This window comes from Oncorhynchus kisutch, linkage group LG21 (genome assembly GCF_002021735.2).
Source record: "Oncorhynchus kisutch isolate 150728-3 linkage group LG21, Okis_V2, whole genome shotgun sequence".
NCBI lineage: Eukaryota > Metazoa > Chordata > Actinopteri > Salmoniformes > Salmonidae > Oncorhynchus > Oncorhynchus kisutch.
The window spans coordinates 11,624,783-11,642,876 of record NC_034194.2 but is presented as its reverse complement, the minus strand read 5'-3'; the positions used below and the strand labels follow the sequence as shown (position 1 = coordinate 11,642,876).

At 40.9% G+C, this 18,094-nt stretch overlaps 1 protein-coding gene across 1 annotated transcript in view; it reads left to right on the top strand.

Annotated features, from left to right (window-relative positions):
* cnksr3 (cnksr family member 3) overlaps positions 1 to 18,094 on the top strand; it is a 43,982-nt gene that overhangs the window by 21,802 nt on the left and 4,086 nt on the right. Inside the window, exons 4-12 of the mRNA XM_020455394.2 lie at positions 4,049 to 4,136; positions 5,054 to 5,095; positions 7,028 to 7,147; positions 7,311 to 7,370; positions 7,493 to 7,561; positions 7,838 to 7,984; positions 9,098 to 9,225; positions 9,464 to 9,660; positions 10,120 to 10,206. Of these exons, the coding sequence (XP_020310983.1) occupies positions 4,049 to 4,136; positions 5,054 to 5,095; positions 7,028 to 7,147; positions 7,311 to 7,370; positions 7,493 to 7,561; positions 7,838 to 7,984; positions 9,098 to 9,225; positions 9,464 to 9,660; positions 10,120 to 10,206 (938 nt within the window). The remainder of the gene's footprint in view (positions 1 to 4,048; positions 4,137 to 5,053; positions 5,096 to 7,027; positions 7,148 to 7,310; positions 7,371 to 7,492; positions 7,562 to 7,837; positions 7,985 to 9,097; positions 9,226 to 9,463; positions 9,661 to 10,119; positions 10,207 to 18,094) is intronic.

The following is an 18,094-nucleotide window of genomic DNA, read 5'->3' as shown; positions in this document are numbered from 1 at the left end:
CACACACACACACATCCATGCACACACACGCTTGCAAACACACAGGTAAGCATACACACACACACACACACACACATGCATGTGCGCACACACACAGACACGCTTAGCATTTCACCAGGAAGGAAGGCGTTCTATTAGGCTCTATTAGTGCCTGTGTTAACATACATGTTATTTTGTTAAAGTGGTTTTTACTGTCTGCTAGTCAAAACAGAGTGAAGTAATGCAGGGTTCGACATCAGGTATATTTCCTGTGCTTGTATCAGCTTGAGACACACTCCATAGGATGTCAGCTGCGAAATAAAACATCTGTATTGACAGATCACAGCAGTTATGATCAGTAACCCCTCAAAACACGTGAGGGTGTGTAGTGCAGCCCACCGACACGACGAGCAAAAGCACTTCTCATCAGATCAACAACAATAAGTGCAAATCAATCACATACCTGGGTTGTTATTGTTGTTTAAATGCTTTTTTTTCATGCGCCTGTCACATAGCAACACTCCTGAATGATTATACAGAATATACAGATACACTATACAGATTTGTCATATCCACTTCCAGATTTGCACCTGGTATTGTTAGCCGTGTTTGTAACACCTACTGTTGGGTGTTACTATACTATTTCCATTGTTTACTTGAACGTCTCTAACCATCCTGTCTTTTCTCTGGTATGGCTGACTGATTGTTATGTTTGTACACGCGTTGAGAGGATTCCTGTGTTACTTGTTTTAAGTTTACTGTGTGGTGTTTGACTGTGGTTAGGGCTTTGGCTGTCATGAAATGTTTTCAGCCGGAGATTGTCAAGCAAATAACTGCCAAGCAGATAACTGCCAAGCAAATAACTGTCAAGCAAATAACTGCCAAGCAAATAACTGCCAAGCAGATAACTGCCAAGCAAATAACTGCCAAGCAGATAACTGCCAAGCAAATAACTGTCAAGCAGATAACTGCCAAGCAGATAACTGCCAAGCAAATAACTGCCAAGCAGATAACTGCCAAGCAAATAACTGTCAAGCAAATAACTGCCAAGCAAATAACTGTCAAGCAAATAACTGCCAAGCAGATAACTGCCAAGCAAATAACTGCCAAGCAGATAACTGCCAAGCAAATAACTGTCAAGCAAATAACTGCCAAGCAGATAACTGTCAAGCAAATAACTGTCAAGCAAATAACTGCCAAGCAAATAACTGTCAAGCAGATAACTGCCAAGCAGATAACTGCCAAGCAAATAACTGCCAAGCAAATAACTGCCAAGCAAATAACTGCCAAGCAAATAACTGCCAAGCAGATAACTGCCAAGCAAATAACTGCCAAGCATATAACTGCCGGTCTCACTGTCATTGACCATAAAAGAACATAAACATGTTTAGCATCTCCTGGCTTCCACGCATAGCCTACAAGCCACTAAAGCAAGAGTTTTGGAACGTTACATTTTTTAAAAAGTCTAATAAATCCATGTAATATAGCCTACACCGTCACAATAAATCCATAATTTATTTTTAGATAGACTACAGTTTTTTTTGGACCTATTTCAGAAGAACAGAATAGCATACTCTGAGTTGTCCTTATGTTCGGCCCTGATATTGCTATGCCATATGGCTGTGGGCTACACTAGTTCATTTAGCAGACAAAATTGGCTTAGAATTCCGTGGCATAATTTGTAAAAAAAATTATAGTATGAAGAATACAATTGAACAAAGCTGAATAAAATAGATATTTTCTCCAAAAGATTTCCAGGGAAGTGCGCACATGCGGCTATTCTGTGTTGATAGGCTAACAAAGAAATATAGAAGTATAGAAGTCCTCCTATATGCTTAATTTTGAGTTATTTATGCAACTTAATTGTGATAAAAACTTTGGGCTATATATTTCGATTTTTCAAACATTCCAAGGCTGAATGATGGGACTCTAATTATGATTATTTTTTTAAGTCACATGAAAGGCATTGGGTCTGCTTTGTTTCTTTTGCAGGCTGCAAATTTCGTCAGTGTCTCATTCACAATTTGACAAGCACTTGATCATATTCTCACCAGGCCTTGAATTTCCTGAATTTCCCGGCGGCATCCCCCTTGTCTGACCGTAATGCCCCATAAAAAAATTCATGCCTTTTGCGGCTAAAATGGCCTTTGTGCCCGGTGGGCTGAATATAATAATTATAATTCCCTTCTTCCGGCTGCCGTGCCTCGAAGCACCTCTCACTCATATATAGCTCTCTCAGATATCAAACTGCTCTTCATTTGATCGGGTCATTCTCACAGGCATCTCAGCTAAGAAGTAGGCTACAAGTGAAGACAGACACTTCGGGGATGCAAATTCCGAGGTGCATTTTGAAGATGTTAGATGAGCTGTCAACATCTAGCCTACTTTCTGTCAGTCAACAAGATGAGTAGGCCTAACGAACAGCAAACGCACTAGCCTATGTCAATCTACTATCCCCCAGAGGTCAACTTGTCCTTCTGTGCAATAAATAAATATTTCAAACATAGTCTGGGACAGTTGTAGGATGTGATAGATCCCAAATTAATACAACCACTCACATTAAAATGTTTTAAAGCAATGAGGCTGATGCAACAGATCAGAACGTTTAGCTTAAAAGGGACGATAAACTATTTGGCTATTTCTTCACATGAAAAGCGCAGCAATGTGCACATGGCTGTACGCTGTAAGCGCGTAACAATTAGCGAGAAAACACTGTTCTCAAAAGTGACCACAAATGCAATTTTGCATGTAATGCTTTATTAGAAAGATGCATTTTTATGGTGAAAATCTGACAGCATTTTAGGATCAAGCATAAATTGTCAGGCCTCCCGGGTGGCGCAGTGTTCTGAGGCTAGCTGTTCCACCAGAGATTCTGGGTTCCAGCCCAGGCTCTGTTGTAGCCGGTCGCGACCGGGAGGCCCATGGGGCAGCGCACAATTGGCCCAGCGTCATCCGGGTTAGGGAGGGTTTGGCCACATTGGTGCGGCTGGCTTCCGGGATGGATGCATTGTGTCAAGAAGCAGTGCTGCTAGGTTGGGTTGTGTTTTGGAGGACGCTTGGCTCTCGACCTTTGCCTCTCCAGAGTCCGTACGGGAGATGCAGCGATGAGACAAGACTGTAACTACTACCAATTGGGGAGAGAAAAAAAAAGCATAAATTGTCTCTTAGGCTCTACACCGGTTGTAAAGTGGATTAATGTGCTTAATTTTTTGGTTGTTGATTTACTGCACACGCTGGGCATCATTCACAAGTGATAATACATCATGCACAAGTGATAGGCTAATATTGTCACCCATCAGACTATTCTTAATTTAATTTTGCCTTTACAAATACTAAATAATATAAATGTATGTGTGCAATTAGTTTTGATTTGTCTCGAAACAGGGGCAGAGGGAAAAAATACATGTCGTTGATGCACTTTTTTAGCGAATGGAGGATGCTTTTCCCATGGTTAATGTTCATGCCAGGTAGACTATACTCCTGTTGTAAAGCAAAGCAATTAGGAAAGTTGATAAATAAATATAGTAGGCCTAGCCTATAGAAAGCTGATGGATTGATTGAAAACAAATGCATTGATGTCAGAGTGATTAGACGGACAATAGAGTGCTGAGTACCAGGCAGTTAGCAAGTTTGGTAGGCCACTAATGACCATCAGCAGCATTTTAAAAAATATATATATTTCACCTTTATTTAACCAGGTAGGCAAGTTGAGAGCAAGTTCTCATTTACAATTGCGACCTGGCCAAGATAAAGGAAAGCAGTTCGACACATACAACAACACAGAGTTACACATGGAGTAAAACAAACATACAGTCAATAATACAGTAGAAAAATAAGTCTATATACAATGTGAGCAAATGAGGTGAGATAAGGGAGGTAAAGGCAAAAAAAGGCCATGGTGGCAAAGTAAATACAACATAGCAATATAGCAAGACTAATTACCATGACTAAATGGTCACGTGGAATTTGACTGCGGTCATGTAATAAGGCCACCGTAAAAGCCCTAACTGTGTTGCGTTTTATGGAGGTGACTGACTCACGTCTCACCTCTGGTTTGTGTCTATGACAGGACTCCTTTGACAGGGATCAGTGACTTCACCTCCACTAAGAACCGGATCATTCAGCTGTGTCTGGAGCTCACCTCCACTGTTCAGAAGGTTTGTACTCTAATAATCACTATTCACTCTCATGAGGTTTCATAGGACTTTGGGGAAGACTATAATGTAACAACTTTTGTGGGTTTGAGAAATTAGCATGATGGATCTTGCCCCCCCCTCAGGAAATGTCTTTCATGCTTGTAGTCAACAGCGAAATACACACAGAGCCTTTCTCCAGAACATTCTGCGAACCAAAAATGGCTGCTTTTTTTAAGTCACGTAAAAGCAAAACATCTCTGAGAAAATTCTCTGTGGTTTCAAAGTTAGCCCATCTTACAATAACGTCTGTGAAAGGAGACCTTAAAAACCCCGCATGAGAGGCTACTTAATTTGCTCTATTACACATTCAGGTGGAGTTCAAATAGGAAGTGTTCGCTGAAGGTGTGCCCTATTCAGACACACACCACAGGATGCAATAAGAGCAGGACCACTGACAGTTCAAAGCACGTATGTTTCCACTGAAGATCCCTCCACCAGCAGCACGTGGAAGGAGGAAAGATCAAAACGTGTTTAGTAGCCCAATTTTGCTGTCCTCCACAAAACCCACAGTGAAGGATAGAGCCTGTGTCCCAAATGGCACCCTTTTCACTATTTAGTGTACTACCTTTGACCAGGGCCCATAGGTTCCGGGTTAAAAGTAGCGCACTAAATAGGGAATAGGATACAGAGTCGGAGCAGTGTGCTCACTACTCCCCATAGTTAAGAACTGTCATGTAATCATCTTGTCACACTGTTTATAGGGAGTTGTTATTTAAGTGCCCACAAGAACCATCGTCCCTGTGTATCTGGGCAACTTTTGCATTCCTGTTTGCGTTCACTCCCCAGTGTTTTATTTCACAAATACTTGTCCACCACTGTGTAGCTTGAGTGTTTTGACTGTAGCATCTTCTCACATATACTTCTGTCCTTAATTGCAGGACTGCACAGTTTATGAGATGGAGGAGAAGATACTACAAGTAGTAAGTAATGGTTCCTCTTTTTATCTCTGGTTTGGACTCTGTTTACCAGTTCAGCCCCGGAGCTTCAAAATAAACTGAAACGCACACAGATATACACACAGATATACACACAGATATACACACAGATATACACACAGCTATACACACAGATATACACACAGATATACACACAGATATACACACAGATATACACACAGATATACACACAGGCATACATGCAAGGAAGCACACTCACGTATACAGTACCCACAGGCATGCATGTACATATGCACACACGCACACACACACACACACAAACACACAGATATACACACAGGCATACATGCAAGGAAGCACACTCACGTATACAGTACCCACAGGCATGCATGTACATGTGCACACACGCACACACACACACACACACACACACACAAACACACAGATATACACACAGGCATACATGCAAGGAAGCACACTCACACATACAGTACCCACAGGCATGCATGTACATATGCACACACGCACACACACACACGCACGCAAACACACACACACACACACACACAAACACACACACACACACAGTCTTGCATAACTCACCTTGTGGAGACACAATTCAGTCCCATTTAAAATCCTATTTTCCCTGAATCCTAAACCTAACGCTAACTCTAAACCTAACCTCTAAACCTGACGCTAACGCCAAAACCTAACCTTAACCCTAAACAGCCTCTAACCCTAAAACTAACCGTATCTCCTAACCTTAAACCTAATTCTAACCCAAACACTAGTTCTAACCTTAACCCCCTAGAAGTAGCATTTGACCTTGTGGGGACTAACAAAATGTCCCCCATTGGTCAAATGTTTGTTTGTTTACTACTCTTGTGGGGAAGCACACACACATACAAACACACACTTCACTTTTACAGTCATCCTTGTGATGTGGGCTGTGTTCCCATATGGGTGTAGGGCTTTATTTATACAAATGACACCCTATTCCCTATATAGTGCACTATTTTTTACCCTATAAGTCCTGGGCAAAAGTAATGCACTACATAGGGTGCCATTTGGGAGGCATCCCAGTTCCGTGATGGTCCACAGAAGCCCTGCTTCCACATCCTGTGTTAGATAACACTGCCAAAGGGGCCGTTTGTTCACACAGTCAGCTAAAAACTTCATTAACTAACCGATAATATTATTTTGGGATTATCTGCAGTTTCCCTCAGAGCCTGACCCGATGTATCACCTCAGCCTCCCATGCTAGGCTGTTTACTGCCACGTTGTACAATGCTAATGCAAGTCTTTCTCTGACCTCCGTGGTCTGTGTCAGGCCTCAGTGTTCTGTAGAGATCTCCAGGAACAAACAGCTCCCTTTGTTTTGACGATTTCAAACTACAGCCTCACACACCAAGTAATGACAACGTTATGGCATCATGCCTTGTAGGAGACCCTACCCGTCTGACGAAATTAGGACACCTTGTGGCGCAAATGACGTGTCCTACGACACGTTTTTATCAGAAGACAAATCCAAAGCAAAAGAATGTGCCACATACCCTGTGAAAAATGATCATTTTCAATTCAATGAGGGCAGTGTACAGAGATACAAGCACAAGGCAAAGTAACACCCATGCTTAAATGCCTTTTGAAAGAACCCCAGTAATTATCAGCCGTTAGCCAATCCAGTCAGGACGTGTGTGACTACAGTCTGTCCCTCCCCTCTCCTGAATTTTAGCTCCATGAATGACCACACACCAGAGATCCACCACACCAAAGTCCTCACTAAAATAGCTCTTTACAAGGACCCTAACCTTGTCCCCAGGCTAATTGCGCATACAATGGGAGGCAGTGTCTGGTGAACGAGATTACAACAACCATGGTTATTTCCCAATCCAGTGAAATCTATTGGTGTTATGAGACATTATAGCTGAGTGTATTCTGTTATATGTTCCATTCCAGTCTGTGGCTCTGAACGTAATCTGTGAGCAGACAATGAGGATGACCTCCGACCCTCAGAAGAGTCAGTCGGCCTGTCTGGAGGAGGTCCACATCACCAACGTCAGACCTGGAGAAGGACTGGTGAGAAGAGTTAGCATGCGTCCAAAGTGGCACCATATAGTGCACTAATTTTGACCAGGGCCCATAGGGATCTTACATGATCAGCCCAAGCTAGATGTACTGTTTGAAATCTCAGTCTCTGAGATCGATTGCTTCTTCCTTATGTTGCCCTGGATCTTCTCAGGGGATGTATATCAAATCCACCTACGACGGGCTTCACGTCATCACTGGAACCACAGAACATGTGAGTATCCCGCCCATTCTGATAGTAGTAGTCCAAGATGGTCTGGAGGGATCCAGTCAGGGCGAATGAACTCCGGGGATGTTTATATGCTCATCCTCTATCTATCACTCTCTGTCCTCCAGTCTCCGGCAGACAGAACACACAGGATCCATGCTGGAGACGAGGTCATCCAGGTCAACAAGCAGACAGTGGTAGGTGGTTCTTCTTCACTAACCCCTATTGATCAATTGTACCACTTACCCAGGGCAGAGAGAGATCTCTGGTTCTTTTCTGTTTAATCTTGCCCAACAAGAAAGCCAGGCAGATGATAGCTCGTTTCATTGCAGCATGAGAGTACAGTCGCAAATGGAAATGGGTTGTTGATGGGGTTTGTTGATAGTTGTGACGATGTTGGTTATGATGAGGGTTGGGATGCTGGCTGTGTCTGACGAGCTGGCGTCCAATCTGTCTGTCTTTGGTGTCTCCAGGTGGGCTGGCAGCTGAAGAACCTGGTGGGTAAGCTGAAGGCGGACACCGCAGGCGTTAGTCTGGTGGTGAAGAAGAGGCCCTCGGGTACCTGTAGCTTCACCCCGGCCCCCCTAAAGAACATGCGCTGGAGGCCCCCCCTGGTGCAGGTAGAGCCCCATCACACACACACACAGTTGATTGAAGAACACCTGTAGAGCAGGTAGACCATCTCCCCTTATCCCTCTTTGATATCGCAGTGTTGAATCAATTCTGGATGTATTTTCATCTGTCACCCTAGGTGTGAAATATGTGTGCGTGGTATCCCAAAGCTGTTTCTTTTTGGTGGGGTTTGACAAGAGAGGAGCAACTCCTCAGTTCCTCAGCCAACCAGGCTGCGTCTTCCACTGGGTGGGTTGTAAGGGTGAACAACGAATCCCTTCATTCCCCTCTTTCTTAAAAAAGAAGGAAAGAAAAAGAACAGCACAAAGTCCGAGCATGTACTGATGTCAGACATGTTTTGAGCGTGACTCATGTTCACAGAGACAATGGGTCTAATGTGACCTAATAGGCTCTGTTCAGGATGTGTGTTTCAAATAGATTGCATAGTGATTAAATGTCAGTTGTGGGCTGAGTCAGTGTGCCCTGAATACCCTCTAATCTTCGAGTCCAGAGAGATCTCTAGTCTAAGAGTCTTACCAATCCCTGACTGTCTACACCTCGTCTCTTAGTTCACCGTTAGAGGCTACACTCCGCCCAGACCTAACAAAGGTCACACGTTGGTTTTGAGACAGACAAACACAAAAAAATGGACCCTGTAAAGCCTTTTAGATCTGTTTATGTAATTACAGTAATCTAAAAAGGACTTTATTCCTGCGTTAGGGACAATATTGGGCCTTGGGAAAGAGCTGAGAACCTCTGAAGTGGGCAGGAAGCAATTAAAGGTTAAAAAAACAACAACCTTGTTGTGTAATAAGTCGTCTGCTAAGTGTAGTGTGTCCATGCCAGGTCTCAGGTCCTCACAGTCGTACTAAAACCAGGCCACTATTGGTGGATTTACCAAACGAAAGTTAGCTTAATTAGAAATAACGCCATATTACGTAATGGTAGTGTTTCATTTAGCTGATACAGTGTACTTGTAGAGAATGTTCTCTGGTTTTAACAGCTAAGCTGCCTCACACATTTAACACATATCTCTGCCCAGGGTATCAGTGACTTTACATGACAACATTTTTGTAAGATCTTTCTTCTAAAAACAAGTATTTTGTTGTTTTGTGTATTAGAGTACCCCCAGTATGCCCAAGATCCAGTCTCCAAAACATGCCCCCTCTGAAGCCCTCATGAAGAAAGAGAAGCAGACCAATCTGGACCTGTTTATCCCTCCTCCCCCCACTGTCCCATACACCCCACGGTGAGTGTCTGAGTCAATCAGTCACTTATACAGCCGGTTTGTCTCTCTGTCTTTGGACCCATCATTGTATTTATCACAGGAGACTGGTGGGAGGAGCCATAAGAGGACAGGCTCATTATAATGGCTGGAATTGAATAAATAGCTCCTCTCACCAGCCTCCTCTAGAATTCACATTAGTGCTCTGTTAGCTGACCTTGACATTTCCCTTCTTTTCCACCTCATAATCCGGTCATCGAAGGGATGGGAAGCCTAAAGTGAGTGTGAAGGTCCAACTGAGACCAAAGGGTTCTCAGTCTCCTAACTCCTTCCTGGATGAGGGTAGACGACGCTTCACCTTCGCAGACTATGACAACAAGATCAAAGTCTGTCCTCCCCCTGAGCCCAACATCCAACCAGCCCCAGTAGCCCGCCTGAGACAACGGACCTCCACAAGGGGTCAGTACCATAACAGACACACATGCACGCTCGCACACACAAGCACACACCAACAAGAACCCCAGCTAGCACATTTGGTTCCTTGGAAGTTGTGGGAACTAGTGACGCGTAGGTTGACTCATAACTTGCATTACATTTTCTTCCCGGTCCCTAAATGTCTTTGCTAGGTGAAAGAAGCAGAGATGACAGAGAATGTTTTACCGATGTTAACTAGATTGATGCATTCATTATATCATTTATGACATTATTCTGGTGAGCAAGTGTTTATTTAGTCTTCTAGGGCAACATATAATGACAGAAGAGAAGCTGCCTGTATCTAAGTATAGTTGACTAACAAATAGCCTACCAAAATTTTTGAAATTATAAGAAGATCAATCCCTGCACCCCCATTCAGAAAGATTGATGAGATCGATATTGGCAAAAGTAGTAATTACAGAACATTTTAACTCTACTTTACAGGTAAACAGCGGCCCCTGTCCATGCCTGTAGACTCGTGTTTGGGCATGTCGGATTCGTCCTCCAGACCCTGGCCTCAAGGGAGGAAAGGTAAGCATGCTACAGCTACAGTACATACTCAGAATGTGTCCCAAATGGTACCAAATTCCCTAAATAGTGCACTACATTTCACCAGAGCCCATCTGGCTCTGGTCAAAAGTAGTGCACTATTTACGGAATAGCCCAGCTAGCACATTTGGTTCCTTGGAAGTTGTGGGAACGTACGTTTTTGGTTTCCCATTGGTTCTGGGAACAAAGCCATACATTTCCTGACCGGTAAAACGGAATGCTTTTTTTTACATTTTGAGAACGTAAGTGAACATTTTGCCTGTTCTGGGAATGTTCATTTTTAGGTTAAAGGGAGGTTCTGAGAACTTTTTACTATGGTTCCCTGAAAGATTTCCTGGGAGGCTTTATTAACGTTCTGAGAACAGAAATGATAGGTTATTTAATGACATTCTGAGAACATGTTTCGATAAAACTTTTAATAACATTGCTACCTTAGTTGGGGTTAACTGTTTTAAACTCCAAGCACAGATAGGACACATGGATACTAATTTGCTTAGGTATTAATTATGCTAAATTTGAACAGCTTTTGAGCTGATCAAAAGTGGGGGAAGGGAGCTTAAAGGGACCAAATTCGGTCTCAATTATCAATTTCCAAGGGAGATAAACGAACATCGTAAGAGACTGTATCCGGTACAAAGGCAACGAAGGGAGAAGGGTTCTCATTGCGGACAAACTCTTTATAGATGGACAGCTATTCCGAGACAGCTCCATAACACCATGGCTGATTCTCAATTCTACATAGACTTCAGGTTATAAAAAAAAGAAAGTATGGGAACTGTAAAAATATCTGAACACTATGAAGTGGATATGAACACACACATACTCAATTACAAGCTCGCATACACATATGGACTTATACATACACACACACACACCTGAGCTCGCTCTCTTCTCTCACTATCTTTCTCTCTTTTCTCTTCTCTCTCTCTCCATTATTGAGAACTGTTTTATAATTTAATGTGTTTATTGTTTGTTTATCTTTTTTTATGTATTTGTCTACAAGTTTATAAATGTTTACAACAAGCAAGGGGAAGATATCAGAATAGGGGCATTGGGGAATAATAACATATTGTACGGAATACATTTGTACTGTCTCTAGAGTAATGCAAGGTCTCTTTCATGATCATGTGAAACGTCAATTGCTATGGAATTGCTGGGATGTGTTTTCCAATGATGTTTGAGGTAATTAAGATGGAACTATGACGGTGATACGATATGGAATACAACTATCACCATGAATATTAAGGCTATATGCACAACATGTTACACACATATACATTGAACCATGCAAATTGAGTTATTATTTATTTGGACATCACACATTATAGTCTTACTCTTATACAGACATCGTACACACTCTCACAAAATCACATGCAATATCATACACATCAACCTACTCAGATTTACTAGACACATAATATCTTGTCTCAATTTTCTAACATCTGTGGCATTGGCAAACAGGCAAGGGAATAAAACAAATATTGCTAGAACCTATTTCTTGAATTCTAAATATCAGACATTTGAAAGCACTAATTTTGACCATCATAATACCTCTGATGGCAGTAACTTTACAAGCACTAATTATGGTCAATTTAGACTGAGAATAGTATCTAGCTATGGTAAGGGGTCGAAATAAGTATAGCCACTTATAATTGTAATGGTTTAGCAGATTATAAAAAAAGAAGATCAGTCCATGCCCATGGCAAAAAGAAAAGGAATATAACATATACAGGAAACTCACTCTACCTCCATAGATGAAGTTACGTGGAAAAAGGAATGGGGTGGTGAATTATTTTTCTGTCATGGACAAAGGAACTCAAAAGGAGTGATGATAGTAATTAACAAAAACTTTGATCTGAACGTGCAAATAGTTGATCTGAATGTGCAAACAGGAATGATTCGCAAGGAAGGTGGATCCTTTTGAATATGAAAATGGATGGAAAAAAGATTTGGCTCATTAATCTATATGGTCCAAATCATGGTGATCCATACATCTTTGAAAACATTTATACCAATTTATTGAACTTACAGGCAACAAATGATCAAATCCTTATGGTAGGAGACTATAACACAGTGTTAAGTATCTCAATGGACCATAAAGGTAATCTACAAACTATCATCACCGTGCCCTTAAGGAAATCACAAATATTATGGACACATTAGAAATAGTGGATATTTGGAGACTAAAAAACCCTGACCTAGAGAGAGATATATGGGAGGAGACTTAACTTCTTTACGCACCCATCCAGTTAGCGGGATAATTTTCATCAACACCCGCTGAATTGAAGCGCACCAAATTCAAATAAAATTACTAAACATATTTAATTTTTATGAAATCACAAGTGCAATATAGCAAAAAAACAGCTTAGCTTGTTGTTAATCCACATGGCGTGTCAGATTTCAAAACAGCTTTTCGGCGAAAGCGTAACAAGCGTTTATGTAAGAATATCTCTCTCAGTAAATATTACAAACACCTAGCAGCCAAGTAGATTGGTCACGAAAGTCAGAAAAGCAATAGATTAAATCGCTTACCTTTGATGATCTTCGGATGTTTGCACTCACAAGTTCCCAGTTACACAATAAATGTTCCTTTTGTTCCATAAAGATTATTTTTATAGTCAAAATACCTCCATTTGTTCGGCGCGTTATGTTCAGAAATCCACAGGCTCGAGGGGTCATGACATCGCAGACGAAAATTCCAAATAGTATCCGTAATGTCCACAGAAACATGTCAAACGTTTTTATAATCAATCCTCAGGTTGTTTTAAAAATATATAATCGATAATATATCAACCGGGACTGTTGCTTTTTTAATAGGAGAGGGAGAGACAATGGCTGCCCCACTCTGTTGCGCAAGCAAAACTCTGCGAACACCCAGCTATCCACTGACGCGATGTTATCTTTCTCGCTCATTTTTCAAAATAAAAGCCCGGAACTATGTCTAAAGACTGTTGGCACCTTGAGGACGCCATAGGAAAAGGAATCTGGTTGATATCCCTTTAAATGGAGCGAAGGCAGGCTATGGAACATGGAGCTTTCAAAATAGAAACCACTTCCTGGTTCTGCGAACACCCAGCTATCCACTGACGCGATGTTATCTTTCTCGCTCATTTTTCAAAATAAAAGCCCGGAACTATGTCTAAAGACTGTTGGCACCTTGAGGACGCCATAGGAAAAGGAATCTGGTTGATATCCCTTTAAATGGAGCGAAGGCAGGCTATGGAACATGGAGCTTTCAAAATAGAAACCACTTCCTGGTTCTGCGAACACCCAGCTATCCACTGACGCGATGTTATCTTTCTCGCTCATTTTTCAAAATAAAAGCCCGGAACTATGTCTAAAGACTGTTGGCACCTTGAGGACGCCATAGGAAAAGGAATCTGGTTGATATCCCTTTAAATGGAGCGAAGGCAGGCTATGGAACATGGAGCTTTCAAAATAGAAACCACTTCCTGGTTTGATTTTCCTCAGGTTTTCCTAAGGTTTTTGCCTTCAATATCAGTTCTGTTATACTCACAGACAATATGTTGACAGTTTTCTATCCTAATCTGATAATTATATGCATATTCTAGTTTCTGGGCCTGAGAAATAGGCCGTTTCAAATTGGTATGTTTTTTAGCCAAAAACGAAAATCCTGCCCCCTACACTCAAGAAGTTAATCAAGCTAGTCGTCTTGACTACTTTCTTGTCTCTTTCTCTCTTGCATCAAAGGTTAAAAGTTTTAATAGGAGACAGAATGCGATCAGATCATCATCTAATTGGCATTCACATAACTCTTATAGATTCTCCACGTGGACAGAGATATTGGACATTTTATCAAAATGGCAGCAGAGAACTGGAAGGAAAGGCGGCCGAAGGAAGAATTGGCTTTGGGGGTGACCAGTGAAATATACCTGCTGGAGCGCGTGCTAAGGTTTGCTGCTATGGTGAACAGTGAGCTGAGATAAGGCGGGGCTTTACCTAGCAAAGACTTATAGATGACCTGGAGCTGGTGGGTTTGGCGACGAATATGAAGCGAGCCAACAAGGTCACAGTATATGGGGCTTTGGTGACAAAACGGATGGCGCTGTGATAGACTGCATCCAATTTGCTAAGTAGAGTGTTGGAGGCTATTTTGTAAATGACATCAAAATGACATTTTGTAAATTTTGTAAATGACATCACCGAAGTCAAGGATCGGTAGGATATTCAGTTTTACGAGGGTATGTTTGGCAGCATGCGTGAAGGATGCTTTGTTGCGAAATAGGAAGCCGATTCTAGATTGAATTTTGTATTGGACATGCTTAATGTGAGTACAGGTAGATGGCAATAAAAACGATACCACAGAGATACAAAATAAGTTAGATGAAAAACAAAAATAACTAGAGGAACTTATTCAAGAATGATCTAATGTAATCTATTATAAAAGAAAGCAAACAGGATGGAATATAGAGAAAAATGCACAAAATTCTTCCTGAATCTCCAATACAGGAACGCTAACAAAATTTGCATAAACTCGTTACTGAAGACGGAGACATCTAAGATTTGAGGCAGATATTCTCTTTTCCGTCTCATCCTCTCCCACTGAATGAAAATTACGGTAAGGAATTATTTCCAAATAATATAAAAAATGGAAAATTATCAAATGAAAGATCAGTGCAAAGGCCAAATTACAGAGGAAGAAGTTTTTGAGGCTATTAAATCCTTTCAGTCTGGATAAACCCCAGGGCTTGATGGCATACCGGTAGAGACTAAAAGCTCCATTGTTAGATTGTTTTAACTAATCCTATAGCAATGGTAGTCTGTCAGGTACTCAGCAGGAAGGTCTATTATTAAAACAAGACCCAGATGGCAAATATAAAGATCCAGTCTATCTAAAAAAAACTGGAGGCCCCTTACACTTTAATGTTCTGATTCAAAAATACTAGCACTCAGAATTAAAAGGGTTTTACCAGGTTTTGTTCATCCTGATCAGACAGTTTTTTTACAACTACTCTAGTAATAGAACATCATGAAACATCTAAGAAGCCAGGCCTGGTATTTTGAAAAGACATTTGATAAAGTAAGACTGGATTTTATTTATAAATGCCTGGATTTTTTCAATTTCGGTAATTCTCTTATAAAATGGGTAAAAATAATGTATAGCAACTCCAGTTGTAAAATAGTACATAACGACTACTTCTCAGATAGTTTTGAAATTGTCAAGAGGAGTTAAACAAGGGTGTCTGCTGTCACCATATCTATTTGTTATGTCCATCGAAATGCTAGCTATTAAAATCAGATCCAATAACAACATTAGAGGATTAGAAATTGAAGGCTTAAAAACAAAGGTGTCCATGTATGCCGATGACTCGGTTTTATATTAAGTCTGCAAGCTAGATAACTTTTCTGTACTCTCTGGACTAACACCCAATTATGATGTATTGGATCTATTATGTATTGGATCTTTAAAAAATATAACTTTTACATTATCCTGCAGTTTACCTATAAAATGGGCTGATGGTGAAGTAGACATACTTGGTATTCATATCACAAAATATATAAATAAGCTCTCCTCAATGAATTTCAATAGAAAACTTGTCCAAATAGACAAGACCCCGCAACCATGGAGAGGTAAATACCTGTCTATTTATGGAAAAATTGCCCTGATTAACTCCTTAGTCTTATCTCAGTTTACTCACTTACTTATGGCCCTGCCTACTCCTGATGATTCATTTTTCAAATCATATGAGCAAAAAATATTTTGCTTTATCTGGGACGTTAAACCAGACAAAATGAAACGTGCCTATCTATAAACGTCCCTTTTTCAGGACCCTGTCTTTCAAAGATAATTCTTAAAAATCCAAATAACAGATCTTAATTGTAAAGGGTTTAAACACTGTTTCCCATGCTTGTTCAGTGAACCATAAACAATTAATGAACATGCACCTGTGAAACGGTCATTAAGACACTAACAACTTACAGACGGTAGGCAATTATGGTCACAGTTGTGAAAACTTAGGACACTAAATAGGCCTTTCTACTGACTCTGAAAAACACCAAAATAAAGATGCCCAGGGACCCTGCTCATCTGCTTGAACGTGTCTTAAACATGCTGCAAGGAGGCTTGAGGACTGCAGATGTGGCCGTGCGTTACAGGGAAGACATTCTCCTCCCTCATGTGGTACCCTTCCTGCAGACTCATCCTGACATGACCCTCCAGCATGACAATGCCACCAGCCATATTTCTCATTCTGTGCGTGATTTCCTGCAAGACAGGAATGTCAGTGTTCTGCTATGGCCAGCGAAGAGCCCGGATCTCAATGCCATTGAGTACATCTGGGACCTGTTGGATCGGAGGGTGAGGGCTAGGGCCATTCCCCCCAGAAATGTCCGGGAACTTGCAGGTGCCTTGGTGGAAGAGTCGGGTAACATCTCACAGCGAGACCTGGCATATCTGGTGCAGTCCATGAGGAGGAGATGCACTGCAGTACTTAATGCAGCTGGTGGCCACACCATATACTATAAGTTCAAATCCCCGAGCTGACAAGGTACAAATCTGTCATTCTGCCCCTGAACAGGCAGTTAACCCACTGTTCCTAGGCTGTCATTGAAAATAAGAATTTGTTCTTAACTAACTTGCCTGGTTAAATAAAAGGTAAAATAAAACATAAATAAATATACTGACTGTTACTTTTGATAAGATAAGCTTCACTTATTCAAAAGTTTTACTTGAACCCTAAATGGTTATCAAGTAAAAAAAACTCATCCATTGTTTAAAAATGGCCTTTTTGTCTTTGTGCAGATTTCCATGTCTAATTTTCAATTAATTTCAAACAAGCATTGCAGACCTGCCTACAATTTCAATTTTGTCCCCATGAAAAGATAGAACAAATATTACAAAAAATATTATGGTTGAACTCAAATGTGCTGGTTGATAAAATACCTGTATTTATGGGAAAGATGTTTGAAAAGGGTATTTTATTCTTAAATTTTATTGTAAATTGGAATGGTGAAGTTATGTCCTTCATGGAGTTATCAGAATTGTACGGGAAGGTCTGTTCAATCCAAGAGTACAACCAATTGATTACAGCATTACCCCCAAAATGGAGGACGTAGGGAACTGGTCTGTCTGCCCAATATAAAGGTGTAGCGGCTTTCCTCCTGGGAAGGAGAGGCGGACCAAAATGCAGCGTGGTTATAGTTCATGGTTTTTAATAAGAAAACTCAACATGAACATAATACAAAACAATAAACTTGACAAAACCGAAACAGCCCTATCTGGTGCAACAAACACAAAGACAGGAAACAACCACCCACAAAATACTCAAAGAATATGGCTGCCTAAATATGGTTCCCAATCAGAGACAACGATAAACACCTGCCTCTGATTGAGAACCACTCTAGGCAACCATAGACTTACCTAGACAACTACACTGAACACAACCCCATAAATCTAATAATCCTAGACAAGACGAAACACAATAAATCACCCATGTCACACCCTGGCCTAACCAAAATAATAAAGAAAACACAGATAACTAAGGCCAGGGCGTGACAAAAGGATCAAAACTGGCGGAGGAATAAAAATAGCATAAATAGGAAAGTATACCAATTTCACTTGAGGACCAGGATGTTGTCAACTGTGCCATACAGATTGCAAAATAGTTAGGAAGAGATTTTTGATGTACCGATTCCATGATACAGGGTGTATGTGTTGATATATAAAACAAAGCAAGATTCAAGACTTTGTGCATTTCAGCTAAAATTATTAAATAGAATTCTTGCCACCAACAAAATGTTGAATATTTGAGGCATAAAATCATGGAAGCTCTGCAGGGTTTGTTGTGGGGATACAGAATCAATAGACCATTTATTTTGGTATTGCCCTTGAGTAACCTGTTTCTGGTCT